General features: G+C 37.8%; 1 protein-coding gene across 6 annotated transcripts in view; it reads left to right on the top strand.

Annotated features, from left to right (window-relative positions):
- AHI1 (Abelson helper integration site 1) overlaps nt 1-17,210 on the top strand; it is a 270,191-nt gene that overhangs the window by 129,813 nt on the left and 123,168 nt on the right. For 4 of the 6 annotated variants that reach the window (XM_060190404.1, XM_060190403.1, XM_060190405.1 and 1 more), the window contains exons 21-22: nt 8,946-9,108; nt 13,031-13,131. The exons of 1 other annotated variant lie outside the window; for it this stretch is intronic. In XM_060190404.1, coding sequence (XP_060046387.1) covers nt 8,946-9,108; nt 13,031-13,131 — 264 coding nt within the window. Of the gene's footprint in view, nt 1-8,945; nt 9,109-13,030; nt 13,132-17,210 lie in introns of those variants that run through there. One more of the 6 variants, XM_060190407.1, reaches the window with a different exon arrangement.

Raw genomic sequence — 17,210 nt, forward strand, 5'->3', positions numbered from 1 at the left:
TGTTAGAGTTGAGAATAGAACTAGAAAGCCAGATTATGGCAGAGAAGTAGCTCCCAAACTTGAAGAAAATATATAAATACCATTGACTGTTGACTACATCAATCTGACCAGAGGCCCAGGTACATTCATATTTAATACAAGAGCCTCTATAACCTCCAAGTCCCTGTCAGACTTTTTTTTCCTGCATCTCATAGGGTCTGATAGCTGGTTTTTCATTTTTTGTTCATATTGAGGTTAAGTCTTCATTTCTTTCTTGATTTCATCAATGACCATGTATTATTCAGAAGTATGTTATTTTGTCTCCAAACTTTGGGTTTTTTTTTTTTCTTTTTTCTTTTCTTTTTTTAAATTTTTATTTATTTTCCCTTTTGTTGCCCTTGGTTTTTATTGTTGTAGTAGTTATTATTATTGTTATTTATGTCATTGTTGTTAGATAGGACAGAGAGAAAAAGAGAGAGGAGGGGAAGACAGAGAGAGGGAGAGAAAGAGAGACACCTGCAGACCTGCTTCACCACCTGTGAAGTGATTCCCCTGCAGATAGGGAGCCAGGGGATCAAACCGATATTCTTATGCTGGTCCTTGCACTTCGTGCCACTTGCGTTTATCCCGCTGTGCTACTGCCCAATTCCCCCCCCCTTTTTTTTCTTTTTTTTTTTTCCTTTTTTTCTTTTTGTGATTGATTTCTACTTCATACCATCTTGGTCTGAAAAGATTTTTTGTTTGTTTGTTTTTTTTTCCTCCTCCAGGGTTATAGCTGGGCTCGGTGCCTGCACCATGAATCCACCGCTCCTGGAGGCCATTTTCCCCCCTTTTGTTGCCCTTGTTGTAGCTTCCTTGTGGTTATTATTATTATTGCCCTTGTTGACGCAATTCGTTGTTGGATAGGACAGAGAGAAATGGAGAGAGGAGGGGAAGACAGAGAAGGGGAGAGAAAGATAGACACCTGCAGACCTGCTTCACCGCCTGTGAAGCGACTCCCCTGCAGGTGGGGAGCCGGGGGCTCAAACCGGGATCCTTACGCCGGTCCCTGCGCTTTGCGCCACATGCGCTTAACCCACTGCGCCACCGCCCGACCCCCCTGAAAAGATGTTTTTCATGATTTTAATATTTATATATTGATTTAGGTTGTCTTTGTGACCCAACATTTGGTCAGTCCTTGCAACTGTCCCATGTATTCTTGAGAAGAATGGGTATTCATTTCTTTTTGGAATCAAAAGTTATGTATATGTGTGTTAGGTCCATCTCATTTATGGTTTCATTTAAGACCACTATTGCCCTGTTGATTTTTATGGCTGGATGATCTGTCTCTTTCTGTGAGTGGCGTGTTCAACTCTTCTACTATTATTGTGTTGCTGGCAATGTCTACCTTGAGTTCAGTAAGTACTTGTTTTATATATTTGGGTGCAACTTAGGTTTGGAGCATATGTATTTATATAGGTTATGTTTTTATGTTGCATTAGTCCTTTGACCATTATGTAATGTCCCTCCCTGTCTCTGCTTACTTTTGTTACCTGAAAATCAATTTTATCTAAAAACAGAATAGCTGTACGTGTCCCTTTTTCTGTGTTATTGGTTCCAATCTCTTGTATTAAGCTTCTGATTGTCTTTTCTTTGGGCTGTGTTTCCTGGAGACATAATTGGTGGATCTTATTCTTTACTCTACTTAGCTACAGTAAGTCTTTTGACATCTAAATTGATGCCATTCATATTCAAATTGATATATGTGGTTTACTTATATCCATTCTATTTTTTTTTTGTTTTGAGGTTATTTTACATTGTTGATTCATTTCCCATTTGCATCTGTCTGTCATTTTGTGTGGACAGGTTTCTATGATTATTTCCTCACTGACTTCACTTGTACTTTCTGTAGATCTTTGTCCTGTGTTTTGTATTATTGTTAGCATAAGTATAATAACTAACATACCTAAATTTGGTCCTGATTAACATTTAACAGTATCATTCTGTCCATTAATTCCCACCCCTTTTATTTTACTGTTCTTTCTTGTTTCTGTTGTGTTCTTATTTATTAGAGAACTTTATTCGGAGGTCTTCTTTTGCGTTTCCTAACTCCTTAGAGAAATGTTCTTTCAGCTCTAGAAAGTGTTTCTCCACACTATACCTAGATTCTTGGTAGATTCTTGGAGTTTCCTTATAGTCTTTCTCTGATAGTACCTATATTTCTACAATTTCCCAAAGTCCTTCTGTCTCATTTCTATCTATATGATTTATCATATTTTTGGCTTTATTTTTGCAGTTTCTCTGCTGTTTACATATTTATTGTGCTGGTTACTACTTATCCAGCAGGTGGTACTATTGTTATGGGGGTCTGTGTATTTTTTTTTTTAAATATTTATTTTATTTATTTATTCCCTTTTGTTGCCCTTGTTGTTTTATTGTTGTAGTTATTATTGTTGTTGTCATTGTTGGATAGGACAGAGAGAAATGGAGAGAGGAGGGGAAGACAGAGAGGAGGAGAGAAAGATAGACACCTGCAGACCTGCTTCACCGCCTGTGAAGCGACTCCCCTGCAGGTGGGGAGCCGGGGTTCGAACCAGGATCCTTATGCCGGTCCTTGGTTTTGCGCCGCCTGCGCTTTAACCCGCTGCACTACAGCCCGACTCCCCAGGTGGTACTATTGTTATGATTACTAGGTTTCACTTTATATATTGGTTGCTGGACGCTGGGGTAATATTTCTTGTTATATCCTTGAGTTCTTTCTATGCTCTGTGTAGTGTGTATCTATGGCTTTTCTGTAGAATTCCAGCCTGAAATCAAATGTCTGGGGTTACCTGCAAGGTGGTAGCTCTGTTTGGAGAGGCAGGATTTAATTTACCATTTAGTTGCCAGATGCCACAATTTGCCTTTCCATAGTTTAGTTTGGGGACAGACCAGACAGCTTTTGTTCAGATATTTCCCCTGCTACTGTGTCTGCCTTTGCCTACAGTTCAGTATCCTAACTCTGCTGGGATTATGAATGAAAAGCTCAGAGGTTCCGCTCTCACCCTCAGCATTGTATGTTGTTGTGACTGCTTCTGAGTTGAGGCAAAATGGTGTTGTCTGTTGTTGGCGCTCTCACCTTCTATGTACTTGGTTTCAATCCTACGCCCCTTCTCATCCAAAACCACATTGGAGGACCCACAGTGGCTACACTGCTTCTGCGGATGTGACAACTCAAGTTTGATGAGGTCTGTTTAATTGTCAGTCTTGGTTGTTTTAGGGGAGATTCTCTTCTGTCCTCTGTTGCTCCATAGCCACACCTCCTAAGTGTGTTTTTCCATTAAAATTTTTGGCTGCTCTTTTGTCCTTTAATAATAAAAACAAAGTATCCCTTAGTTAACATTATAGAGAAAGGAGATTTTCTTAACATACTTCACTTGTAAAATAATTATTGCGGATATAAGGCCATCCTGCTACACTGAGCAGCAGTTGATTCCTCCCCCACACCACCAGAGGTTGGGGAGACCATCACTGGATATTTGGCTTACTAATGCTCGAATTTGTGATGTTTGGTACTATGAGCAAGAAATACCTGCTCATGAAGTATACCAATAACATCTCCCTAGAATATGTACCTAGCATCTTAAGGGGAAAAAAAAAAAGGAGGAAGACAGTTATTAGCCTGAGAAACAGAACCTGAACATCACCCTAAGCATACACAATACCTTGAACTCAAACTCCCACACATCCACATACGCAAATTCTGTTATCCCTGCTGCTCGATCTCCTGCCCAGCATCTCTCACTTCTACACTGTCACTGTCACCATATAGAATAAACAATATATCCTAGGACTATGTAGCACAGCTGGATGGGAAGACTGTGGTTGTATCAGACCTTTATCTCAATCAGTGACTGATGCCTCCCTTGTATGCTTCCATAAATTCAGATGAATTTTTAAAATAGATGAGTGGGGACTGGAGAAATCTTCAGTGCTATAGAGTCTTTGCCTTTCTCTCTGACTCCAATCCCTATCTCTCTCTGTCTTTAAAACTTACCCCACAACAGCAAAGCCACGATGGTGACAAAAATATACATAAATTTATATTAAAGTAAATAAAAACAGTTTACTGTGAATGATTATTAAAGGGTAGTGAACCTTTACAGGAGATTGAGTAAAAAATTTTTATTTTATAAAAATAAAATTAAAGATATGACTGTACCTTTCAAGAAAAAGCATCTGAAATCCTAGCTTACTGTAAATGTTTTAGCTTTTTTTGCTGTTTTTGAAAGGATTACATACAGTCTGGCAAGGGTTTCATAGTTTAATACAACTATAGTCATACCTTTATTTTTGTTTATAAAATGGAAATATTGACAATACCATAGGATAAGAGGGGCACTACAACACACAGTTCCCACCACCAGAACTCCATATCCCATCCCCTCCCCTGATAGCTTTCCCATTCTCTATCCCTCTGGGAGTATGGACACTGTGGGTTGTGAGTAAGGTCACTGTGGGTTGCAGAAGGTGGAAGGTCTGGCTTTTGTAATTGCTTTCCCGGCTGAACATGGGTGTTGACAGGTCGATCCGTACTCCCAGCCTGTCTCTCTCTTTCCCTATTGGGATAAGGAACTGGGGAGGTAGGGCTCCAGGACCCATTGGTGGGGTCATCTGCCCAGGGAAGTCAGGTTGGCATCATGGTAGCATCTGGAACCTGGTGGCTAAAAAAGAGTTAAGATATAAAGCAAAACAAACTATTGACTATCATGAACCTAAAGGCATAAATATTGCAGATGAATATTTGGGGTCTCTGTTTTGGAAAAAGCTAGTAGGTCTCTTTTAGGTATATTCCAAGGGGCCCATGATTTTAGTAGTTTTCACCTACACCTGACATCTAATATGCAGCTGACCTAAGTTATTGTCTGTGGGGATGGTGTCATAGTTGGAAAAAGGACCAGAAAGCTGGGTCAGGAAAGAGATTTCCCAAATATGGAAAAAGTATATAAATATTATAAACCTCATCTATTTGATCTGGGCCCATAGTCAGCACAGGAGCCTATGTAACCTCCGCATCCCTGTAGGTCTGAGCTCATATTTCATGATCATGGCTAGGAACATTCAGGACCCATCATCCTCAGATGATGATACTCAGACAGCACAGTAGCTATCCAACCTCCCTTCGGAGAATGGAACACTCCCTACCCTGCTTGATCCACATTCCACATTAAGGGCCAGGTCCCATAGGGGCCCACAGAGGGTCCACTATGCAGTTCCTGATGGAAATGACCAGTGACAGTAGTGAGAGGGATCTGCTAGGTGTCCAGGCCCATCATGTCTGTGTAGGAATCCCAGGACTGCCTGACTAGGGCCCCAGCTGATGAGGTGGCCTGGTAATGACTAAAGAGTCATCATTAAAGTATGCCAGTCTCATGCCCTTATTCAGCTTTTGTAATCCTTACTTTGTCTGACAAAGTTAGCTTTGGAGTGATGGAAGGACGTACAGTCATATCTTGTTACAACTACATAAAAGTAGTTCAATAAATACAGGAACATGCTGACTTAACTATACACATTGTGTTATTATCTAATGTCCCTTCAGTCTTTCTGAAATCTTCACAAAGAAATACCTCTTTTGGGACAGTGGAAACTGTATAATGGCTATGCAAAAGACTTTCATATCTGAGGCTCTGAAGTCCCCAGTTCAATCCCCCTAAGCCAGAACTGAGTAGTGCTTGCCCTGGTATGTCTGTGTCTATCTCTGTCTCTATTTCATTAAAATAAAATAACAAAAGGTTTTTAAAGGAGGTGTTTTCATGTCTTAATATGTCTCTTTTTTTTGCTTCAGTTAATTGTTCTTGTATGTACTTTCTACTCATTATATCAATAGTGGCAAAATAACAAGCCCTGAAACATTTTACCATATAGCCAAAGGTCTCTCCAAACTCCAAGAGAACAGAAAATGGTTTGTCTATGAAAAGAAATGCACATGACAAAGCAGCGCACTATGCAGGTGAGCTATTTCACCAGCCCAAGTTTCAACCTACTTAAAAGGAATATAAGAGAATTCAACATTAGCGAATGTAAAATTCACATGCATTAGTTGGAGTAGGGGCTCCTAAATCACCTCAAATTTGGTAGCCTACAACTAAGAGAAACTTTCTCTTTCACTGTTTATTCTAGAGATAATCAACTCGAGTAAGGAGAAAGCTGCAGGAAGGTGGTGAAGTGTAGATGCCATACTAACTGAACTGCCAGTTCCCCAGTGATTATGAACCCACCTGAAACACAGAAAAAAGGAGAAAAGTACTCAGGTGTATTGACATATTAAGCAAAACAGCTTGATGAATGACTCTGGTCATTAAGAATGTAGATGAAGACGGTTGACTATTATCCTAAAATGTGTCAGATCTTTCAAGATGCATTAGTGCCTTCTGTCCCTCCTCCTCCTCTACTACTTCCCCCCTCCATGTTTCATTTTAGACTAGATAGCCTATACATGTATTCTGTTCGATAGTGGGGGAAGGAGAAAGAGAAGCTGACTTAGTGCTGATTCTTTTATTTTAATGTTATTAAATATCTCTATTCTTCTAATTCCTCCTTTATAAAATTATAATAATATGTACTCTCACAGGATTGTCATAAAGATTAGGTCAGATAAGATAAGCAGCTAGCATAGTTTCTAGAATGTGGCAGTCATTCAGAACACTCTTAACTAGCTTTCCTCTTTTATGATAGTGACAGGTAGGAAAACAAAGGGGAAGAAGTCTGAAGAAGGAAGAGAAAAAGGGAAAAGTTTAAAATTCTACTTTTACATTAGTAATATGACATCGCATTAGTAAAACTGATACACTTTAAGCATCTTGCATAGCATGTTATAAACTGGGACTGCGATATAACAGTACAACAGAAAGTGTATGAGTAGCATTTAAAATTTAAATTTAAATTATTACAATACGTAGTTGGCAACAGTTTAACTCCATTAAGATCTCCTAGTTAATATATTGATATACATTGTAAATGATTTTTAAATAATTTTGAAAGTGCCCCCCCAAAATTATAAATTATATGGAAGGGAGCCAGACAGTAGCACAGCAGATTAAACACACATGGCTCGAAGCATTGGGCCGGCTTTAGGATCCTGGTTTGAGCCCCGAGTCCCCGGCTGTTGGGCGGCCATTGCTTCACAAGCTGTGAAGCAGGTCTGCATGTGTCTGTCTTTCTCTCCCCTTCTCTGTCTTCCCCTCCTCTCTCCATTTCTCTTTATGATATCCAATAATAACAACAACAATGATAAACAACAAGGGCAACAAAAGGGGAAAAATTGTTATGGAAACCCATTCTAAAAATAGTTTATTTATATATTGGATAGAGATAGAGAAATAAAGAGGGAAGGGGGGGAGAGAAGGAGGAGGAAGCCAGGCAGTGGCATACCCAGTTAAGCTCACTTATTTATTTTTTAATTATCTATTTATTTTTATTCATTTATTTATTTATTTGCCTATATGGTTATTGCTGGGGGTTGGTGCCTTCACTATAAATCCATTGCTCCTAGAGGCCATTTTCTCCCTTTGTTGTTGTTATTGTATGGCACAGAAAGGAATTTAGAGAGCTGGGGAAGGCAGAGGGGAAGAGAAAGACACCTGCAGACCTGCTTTACCACTTGTGAAACGACCCCTCTGCAAGTAGGGAACCAAGGCTCGAACCAGTGTACTTTTGCTGGTCCTTGAGCTTCACATTATCATATTCACTGTAATGTAGAAGCCCCTTCTACATTTCTGCATTACCATTTCTCATATTAAGAGTCTGAACTCTTGAAATATGCATAATCAGGCACCTGTTAATTTCTATAGATTTTTCCGTCCTCCATCTCTTTAGGTTCCCCTCTAATACCAGGCTCTCTCCATATTGAACTGTTTTGCTGTGCTTTTCCATGGATTTTTACACATAGGTATGTTCAGCCTGAAACGTATTTTCCATCTTTTCAACTGACTAATGTCTAGTTACCCCTTATTTTACAGTACTTAAATGAGGCTCGGTACTAGTCTTATCACAGTTTCAGTCACTACTTTTTAAATTTTTTATTTTAATGGGGTTTAATGATTTAGTCAGTATTTTTTAAGTGAATAAACCCATGAGTCCGTACTCAACGTAAATGCAAGGAAATATATTTATTGACTTACACAGTCGTATGATCTGTAGAATTTCAAGTTCCACTTAAGTAGGAATAGTTCATTCTTTAGTATACTTGTTACACTCTACTTTAGGAAATGCATCACATCTAAAATGTGTTGAGGTGTGCCTCCTCTGTAACTCTTGTGAGGGATTCTTAAAATGCTTGTGCAGCCATTGTTGCTCATTTTGATTTGGGTTTTCAACAGTAAAACAAATATAGTGACTTCTTTGTCCCTGAAGAGAATTTTAAGTTTGTGTTTAGTGAAAATAAGCTTATGTGGGCATTCTAAACTGTAGCCAAAATATTTAGATTGTTTGTGTAAAATATTCTTAAATTGTGTTTGTGAAGCAACATCTCTCAGAGAAGACATGTAATAAGACAAGTGATCATAAGAGAGCTATATAATCAGGTTGGTCCATTGAGCTTTGTGTAAAACTGTTGACATTCTAAAGAACTTTTTTTCAGATGTATATGCTTAGCCTAGAGAACAAGATCTAAAGGTATATAAGACAATATTTAAGAAAATGAATGGTGTGTGAGCTTTATTTCCTTCACAAGTTATTTACTTTTTAAAAATTGACATCTGCTATTTTGAAGCTAATCTTAGTGTAGTGAATGCTCTTAACCATTTCTCAATCCCACGGTCTTTTATCTTGCTTCTCCTGCTGTGTTCCCACCACCCATGATCCCATTAGCAAACCTTGAGACAGCCTCAGACTTACCAAAGTACTGCTTTGGTTTCAGCTGCTCTTCTGCAAGAGGAAGTGAATGTTGGGGGTTTTCTCTGTGGTACAGTTGTGATAAAGCTGTGGTGGTCTTATCTCTCTCTTAGGTAGTGGCTCTTTATGACTACACAGCGAATCGATCAGATGAACTAACCATCCATCGCGGAGACATTATCCGAGTGTTTCTCAAAGATAATGAAGACTGGTGGTATGGCAGCATAGGAAAGGGACAGGAAGGTTATTTTCCAGCTAATCATGTGGCTAGTGAAAGTAAGTTTTATGCTCCTTTCCTGGTTCACTAATATGGTATAACTGATAGTCCAAGATTTTATCATGTTCTGCCCTTTAGTTTACTGTTTTTGTAACTTGCATATGTTTACCAATGGGTATTACCTTTCATACTCATGGTGGAAATAGAGGATGGAGCACTATTCATTAGAAAGATTACTATCTTTCTGGAATATTTGTTTAGTGGACTTCTCTTCCCAGGGAACCTGACCATCTAACTACTCACCTTCTTCAGTGCCTTTTCTCTTCCACCCATGTCAAGCAATCATGCTAACTATGCTCTTGTTACAGTGGCTCCTTAGTTGACAGGAACATTAACAAGCTCCCAATGTTTGTTTGTTTGTTTGTTTTCCTTTGGTTTTGTATACCACAGTCCTAGCCTTTATTTGCTAAAAACAAAAATACTCTCAGTTACTTCATTTTCAAGTAAATTAAGCCCTCATTTATGAAAAGGAAAAGAAACGAGCTGGAGAAAACTTCTAAATAGGAGTGCTTGAAACCTATAGATGTATAACAACTGGGTCTTAAAAAATGAAAACAGAACAAGAGAACTTTGAAAATAAACAACTATCATGATGAAAGAAGAAAAATAAACTCACACTCTTCAAGAGAATGCTTTCTATCAGCAGTTAACTTTGTAAGTGTAGTGAAAAAGAAGCACAATACTCAGTGGTCAAGAAAACTGATTACTCATCCCACCTCAAAAATGAATGGTTTTTTTTTTTTGTTTTTTTTTCCTACCAGGGCCCAGCTCAGCTCTGATTGATGGTGGAACAAGGGACTAAACCTGGGACTTCAGAGCCTCAGACATGAGAGTGTCTTTGCATAACTTTCATGCTATCTACCCTTTCACCCAAAAAAATTAATGTTGATATGCCTGTTTCCTCTATAAAGTTAGAAAGTTGAGTCCTGTAACCTCTAATCTTTCCTTCAGAAAAACTAAAGCCAGATAGTCCAAATTTAAAATGGAGCGCAACAGCCTTAGGCATATACTTTGTTTTATTTATTGTTACATCATTGTTTCTATAGAGATGTAAATTATTTTAAATAGTTGGTTTTCAGGTTAGCCTAGGAAAACAATTTAGTCCAACCTATGGCAGAACAACAACAAAAATACTCTTGATTTCTAACTTCTGAATTTTGAGAGGAGAAGAAATTAAAAAAAGAAATATTGGGTTGTTAGAAAAGTCATAACACATTTTTGCATAGAAAAATAGGGAAAAAATACATCATGACTTTTCCAACAACCACAAAATTTCTTCATGAATAATGAAAACTGGATAATATTGTATATCTTTGGTGCCTTATCACTACTCAATCTGATGTCCCCCTACCCCATCTAAGTCCTTTCTGTATCTGTATCTGCAGCTTAGCTTCTGCTGCTTTCAAACTTCTCCACTCACCACCCACCCAAAAAAAGTTAAAACACATCAAAAACTACAGAATTCCTAGTTACCTCTGTGCCACAATCTTGATTTTCTTCTCTGAGCATTGAATAACTTAGAGCTCAAACTCTATTTGAAAATACATTTCTACATTTTCAAAAAGATGCATAATTGAGAAACTTAAGCACTGGAGGGAGGAAATTTTAGGACAGACTAATTCCCTCTTCCTTCCCCTTTGCTCAGCACTTTTGGGTTATAGATCATTTCAGATATCCAAGACTCTTCTTCCCTTCCCAGTGTGGTCTTTCCCGCAGAATCTGCAGTTGCAGTTCAGCAAGAATACCTTTTGATCAAGATCAAGAGCATGCATGCACAGTCATGGAACTTACTTGTAATTTTAACTAGTAGCCATTGCAATGGTTGTTTCTTGCAGATACAACGGAAGACACTTTACTATTTATCATATGACAGTATACAAATATAGTGTTTTCAGAATCTAATTTGCAAAAATAACCTCTTAGACTTGCAAATTTTAAGGGGTTATAAATATATGATCTACAATGGGTTTAAAGTACAATAGAAATTTTTTTATAATACTGAGATTTCTGAAGCAAATAAATTACAGTAGATGGTTGTATACACGAATTAATTTCATGTCATCAGCAGTCAAATAACTCCTTTCGTATCCTGGAATAATTGTTTTCTTACAATATCTGTTACTGCCTGTTTGAAAAAAAACTTTTAAAGGCTAGAAACCCCACAATTTGCTGAAAAAATAGCAATGTAATATTCTCCTTAAAGAGGGATATTATCATTTATCTTTCATTTTAATGTTTTACCTAAATTTAACGCCCCCCACCCTTAACATTAGGGGATGGGAGGTGGAGGGAGTGGAAGTATGTTCTATTCTAAAAGCAGTAGGAGAAATGTCCCTTTATCTTTATCTGAAGGCACCTATACAAATCAGTACATCTAAGTCAGTATAGATTATGTATGAACAGAAGCCCTACCAACTGTTCAAGATGGAGTCATGTCCTCTAAGACAACAGTACAATAAAAGTGTTGTTATCCCTTATTAAAGAGAACTTACTCTATTTATGTGTTAAACCGCTACAAAAGAAAAAAAAATGTTCAGCGTCTTTTAATCACTCCTAAAATCCTTCCCAATAACAGATAAACTTAATAATAAAGTCATCCAAACTGCAAAACCTGCTAGTATAGTTCATGATCTTGGAATTTCTATAAAGTGAATTTTAGCAATTCCTTTCTGCTCAGAGTTGTCCAAGTCATTTAACCAAAGTAGATTTTCTTTCTAGTCCTTTAAAATTTCCTCATTACTTTTTTTTTTTTTAGTTTTGAGGGTTTTTTTTTCTGTGCATTACCTCTTTTTCATTATTGAATTAATATTGATTTACAAAATTACAAGATACCGAGTACAACTCCACACCATCCCCACCACCAGAGTTCTGGATCCCCAATCCTTCCATTGTAAGCTACTGCAGTTCTCTCAAGGTTGCAGATGTGGATCAACTGTTACTTCTACAACCATCTGCCTATATTTCTACATATTTGGCCTTTTTTTTTTACCCCTAATTTCTCTTCCTTTCCAAGTCACACATACACTTATTATTACATCCAGATGTCCCTCCCTTTTTTCTCTTCTCTCTCTGGGTCCTGATAGAGTTGGAATTCAAAGCCCTCTAGTCATCTTCCTCCTATCATTTCTCCCCCACCCTGAGTATGGATCAAAATCAGTTTTGGGCATTACTTTTTAGGTCAACGCTATGTATAAGTTAAATTATGTAGGTCATGAGCTTAGATTCAGCACTATACATGTAGAGTCTTGTATAGGTCCAGCCCAGTGCTAATTTATATCATACCATTCCAATTATCTTTTCTCTATATTTTTGCCTAGGAAACCCTATCTGTTCCAGAATCTGACATATCTACTCTTTATACTTACAGCATTTGCCATTCTGACATCGGAATTTTTCTTTGTTACTTCTCTTTGCAAAGAATGTCACTTTTCTTTTTCAGTACATTACAGGGATTATGAACCCACGCAGCACCTCACATAATGCACAATAACATCAAGCACCTCCAGTCCAATATTTCATCTTACTGTTTCTTGAAAATACATTTGTCTCTGACCAGATTGTAAGCTCATTGAGAGCAAAACCTGTCTTTGATGGCCTTCGTATACCTTCATAGAAAGCTACATATAACAGAGATTCCTGATGTGTATTGACATAAAGTAAAATAAGTGTCTGCATTGCCACATAGTAAGGGCAGCAGGATATTATCAGTTCTGAATAGTGCTGAGCAAAACCTCTTAGACATAAACTGCGTTCTTTTGATAATTAGTATGTAAGACTAAGATTCACCGTAACGGTAAATTTGCTGTCACTTACTGTGACAACAAGGAAATGATCATCAGTGTCTTCAGTCTCATAGTTGTGTTTTCCTCCATAGAACAGTACTTCTCATTTTGATAGTATAAAATCTGTTTTAAATTCCAGCACTTTATCAGGAACTGCCTCCAGAAATAAAAGAGCGATCCCCTACTTTAACACCCAAAGAAAAAAACAAAATAGGAAAGCATTCTTCTGCTACTCAAAAGGTAAATATTTTCATGATTGTGTATTACTATCTACTTTGATGTTCACTCAATCTGGATAAAATATTGCTTTATTTTCCCTGCTTATATCCTTTGTTTACTTTATATTTTGTGATAATGACATCAGCATTGTGAAATATATCAGGGAGTGACTGTAATAGCCATGTTTCAGATAAAAAAAAAACTGCATAAGCTAAGAGAGATCATAGTGCACTTCTAAATTATATACAGCCCCATGGAGTTGAGGAAGCTTCCAAGTGGAACTTGTGACTCTTAAGTTAGACTTTTAAGTGTGATGTTCTACACTTACTTCTATACTGTGATATTGACACTGATATCATGCCTCCTTCCCAACAGTACACTGTTCTTCCAGGGATCACTAGATCATGCAAAATGAAGATTTTCTATTCTCCTGCAAAAATCCTTTTACTTGATAGTAGTCTGAAATGTTATCAGGTGAAAGTAAATGTAAATATGAGCCATGTTGTTTTTTTTTTTAGCCTGCACCATCAGATTCCTAAAGGATATCAGATTTCGAATGTTTGTAGTATCTTGGTAGAAAATTTTAGTATGCACTATACAATCATATATGTTACTTATTAAAGTTGTATTGTGTGACATTAGTTTTTGCCTTAGACTAAAGAATTTTGCTCCTTCTTGCCTCCATGAGCCTTTTTTTCCCCACAAATACCACATTGTGATTAATTTTTTCAAAGCTGAATCTAGCATAGATCAGTCATCTCACCAGTATTTGTTGAATGTTAACTAACCTGTTACTGCTGAGCACTCTTACTAATCCTAACTAAAACAAGATTGAGTAGACAGAGCTCTTGTGCTTGACAAGCTTAAGGTGAACAGGTAACCTTGACCTAGAAGCAGGCAGCTTCATCTAACAGACTGAAAAACTATATAGGCTGGGCAGTAGTACAACGGGTTGAGCACACACTTTACCCTTTACCGTGCACAAGATAGAGATTCTGATGGGAGGAGACAGAGACACCTGCAACCCTGCTTCACCACTCCTGAAGCTTTCCCCCTGCAAGTGGGGACCAGACCTGGTCCCTTGCACACTGTATAATGTAAGTGCTTAACCAGGTGCACCACTGCCTGTCCCCAAGAAGCTCATTTTTTAAAGTGAAATCTACAAAGGAAGTTGGAAAGAAAATGTTCTAACTGGTCTGAGTGAGAACCAATATACATTTAACACTTAAAGATAGCCCTACAGTCCATTCTAGAAACTCTAGGCTGAAATCAACACAAGTACCTATGGGGGGAAACTTTACAAATACTTCAGGTGTCTTTTTCCTCCTTCTCTTTATCTCTACTACCCCTCTGAGTTTCTGTTTCTATCCAAAATAATAAAAGAGAGAGAAAAAAAAAGATACAGACATCACACATTGAGATCACAGAATGATCCTCTAAGTCTGCCTCAGGGAAGTCTAGGAAGCATTCCCAGAGGAGACCATGCTGGAGTCAAGACTTATAAAATGAACAGGAATGCACTCTTAGGGGGGAAAAAAAGTCGGAGGAGGGAATAACTTGGGTTTGTATCATTTGTGTATTGGGAGCTAATGGGAAGAAGAATTGGAGAAATTCAGGATGAGGGCTATGAAGCCTAGTGTTATTTACTAAGATACTTAGATTTCCTGTTCCAAACAAAAAGCTTCCCCTGGAGATGATAATCAAGCCAGATTTGAATGTTAAAAGCATCCTCATTCTAATGATAACATAGTGGTTGGATTAGAGCTAGATAAAGCCTAGGACAGGATTAGTTAGGAATTTGTTGAAATTAAAGATAAAAGCATGAACTATTAGGAAGAGAGGGGAAAGATCATAACATAAAGTTGCCAGAGTTTTATAATTAGTGGATGTGAATAGTGAAATTGAAATCAGAACTATGCTAGGGACCCTGGTTTATTATATAGCTAAGGAAATAGTAGAACCACAGAAACTGTAAAAGAATAAAGATTTCAGGAGATAAAGATAAGGAATTGTAATTTGTGAGAACCTTGGTTTTAGTGCCTGGGTCTGTTCATATCCATAATGCTCTTCTCAATATTCACTGAAGAGTCAGAAAGCAAAAAGAGAGTTGAGAGAAAGTAGGACTTCAGAATAAAATGGGCAGGATTTTGGTATAGTCGTTACATTATATCAGTAATGTTAAGCTTGTAATGAAAGAGATAACCCAGGGGAAAATGGAAAATTCTAAAATGGCGGCAAAGACTAGAATGCCACTTGAAAACTAGGACTCAAAAAAAAAAAAATAGTTAAGGAAAGAGGAAAGGATTTAGAAGAATAATTAAAGGAAAAGAGCCAGAATGAAGAAGTACCCTTCTAGCCAAATATAAGGAGGGAATAGTCAATAGTGCCAAAAAAGCCTATCACTAATGTTTAAGCACTTGGTAATCAATGAGCCATGGTGCCTTTCACTAATACTAAGGATTGCTACTAATGTGACAAGGATTGAAAAGTGGAATGACTTCTTTCTAAGTGAATTCATGGAATTCATCCCTAGATTTTTACATGAAAGATAAAGGTCATAGGGGCAGGCAGCACACACATTACAGTATGCAAGGATGCAGGTTCAAGCCCCTTGATACCCACCTGCAGAGGGGAAGGTTCATGAGTGGTGAAGCAGGGCTGTAGGTATCTGTCTCTCTCTCTCTGTTTCTTCTTCCCTTCTCTCAATTTCTCTGTCTCTATCCAATAATAAATAAATACATAATAATAAGTAAATAAATAAATAAATAAATAAATAAATAAATAAAAGTCATCAATGACTGGAGAGAGACCTGGCTCCAGGAATGACTTTTAAAAACACTAGAATGAAATGTAAAAATATATACTGTAGAGGCAGAGGCAAAGGACAGATTCAGGTTGATAATAAAGAACATATGAATGTTGGTAGGAACTGGAAGGTTTTATCAGAAAGACAGGTTGCTAAGTTAGTCTTGTATTAGAGCAGTGGTTCTACCTCCTAGAAGATACTTAGAAATGTGCATAATTTCACCACTCCTGACTGGCATTTCATTTAGATAAAGACAGACCAAAGAACAGAGAAAGGGAGAGAGTAACACAACACCAGTATGTCTTCCACAGCCATTGTAGTGCTCCCCATGTGTTGCTAGGGCCCATACATGGTCTGTGCACATGACAAGGCAGAAACCTTACCTATAAAGCTGTTTCTTTTTCTTTTTTTTTTTTTTTTTAAGAAATTTATTTCTTCATGAGAAAGATAGGAGGAGAGAAAGAACCAGACATCACTGTGGTGCATGTGCTGCCAGGGACCAAACTCAGGACCTCATGGTTGAGAATCCAATGCTTTATCCACTGTGCCACCTCCCAGACCACTAAAGCTGTTTCTTAATTATCACAACAGCAAGGAGAAAGATTCTTTTTTTTTTTAAATATTTATTTTATTTATTTATTCCCTTTGTTGCCCCTGTTGTTTTATTGTTGTAGTTATTATTGTTGTTGTCGTTGTTGGATAGGACAGAGAGAAATGGAGAGAGGAGGGGAAGACAGAGAGGAGGAGAGAAAGATAGACACCTGCAGACCTGCTTCACCGCCTGTGAAGCAACTCCCCTGCAGGTGGGGAGCCGGGGCTCGAACCGGGATCCTTATGCCGGTCCTTGTGCTTTGCGCCACCTGCGCTTAACCCTCTGCTCTACAGCCCGACTCCCAAGGAGAAAGATTCTATTGGCATCTAGTATGTAGAGGTCACATAAGTCAGTAAACACTGAAGTACACAAGATATTCACCCTCAACAAAGAATTTTCTGGACAAAATGTCAACAGTGTTCAACTTAGAGCAATACCTCTGTCAGATAGGTAAGTGTGAATGAGAATTCAGTTAAGTTGATAGAATGAATATCTACAAATTCATGATACCTGTATATTCACCAAAACAGAAAGGTTCACTTCAATTATAAGGGACAAGGAAGTAAGACAGGAAGAACAGACACCACTGCTATACTTGTGAGAATAATAGTAAGAATAGGAACTCATATGAGTCATAGTATAGGATTCCTGAGTGGTTTGGGAACTGCTGTACTAATATTATGAAAATGTATTTGGCATAGT

This window comes from Erinaceus europaeus, chromosome 4, assembly GCF_950295315.1.
Source record: "Erinaceus europaeus chromosome 4, mEriEur2.1, whole genome shotgun sequence".
Taxonomy (NCBI): Eukaryota; Metazoa; Chordata; class Mammalia; order Eulipotyphla; family Erinaceidae; genus Erinaceus; species Erinaceus europaeus.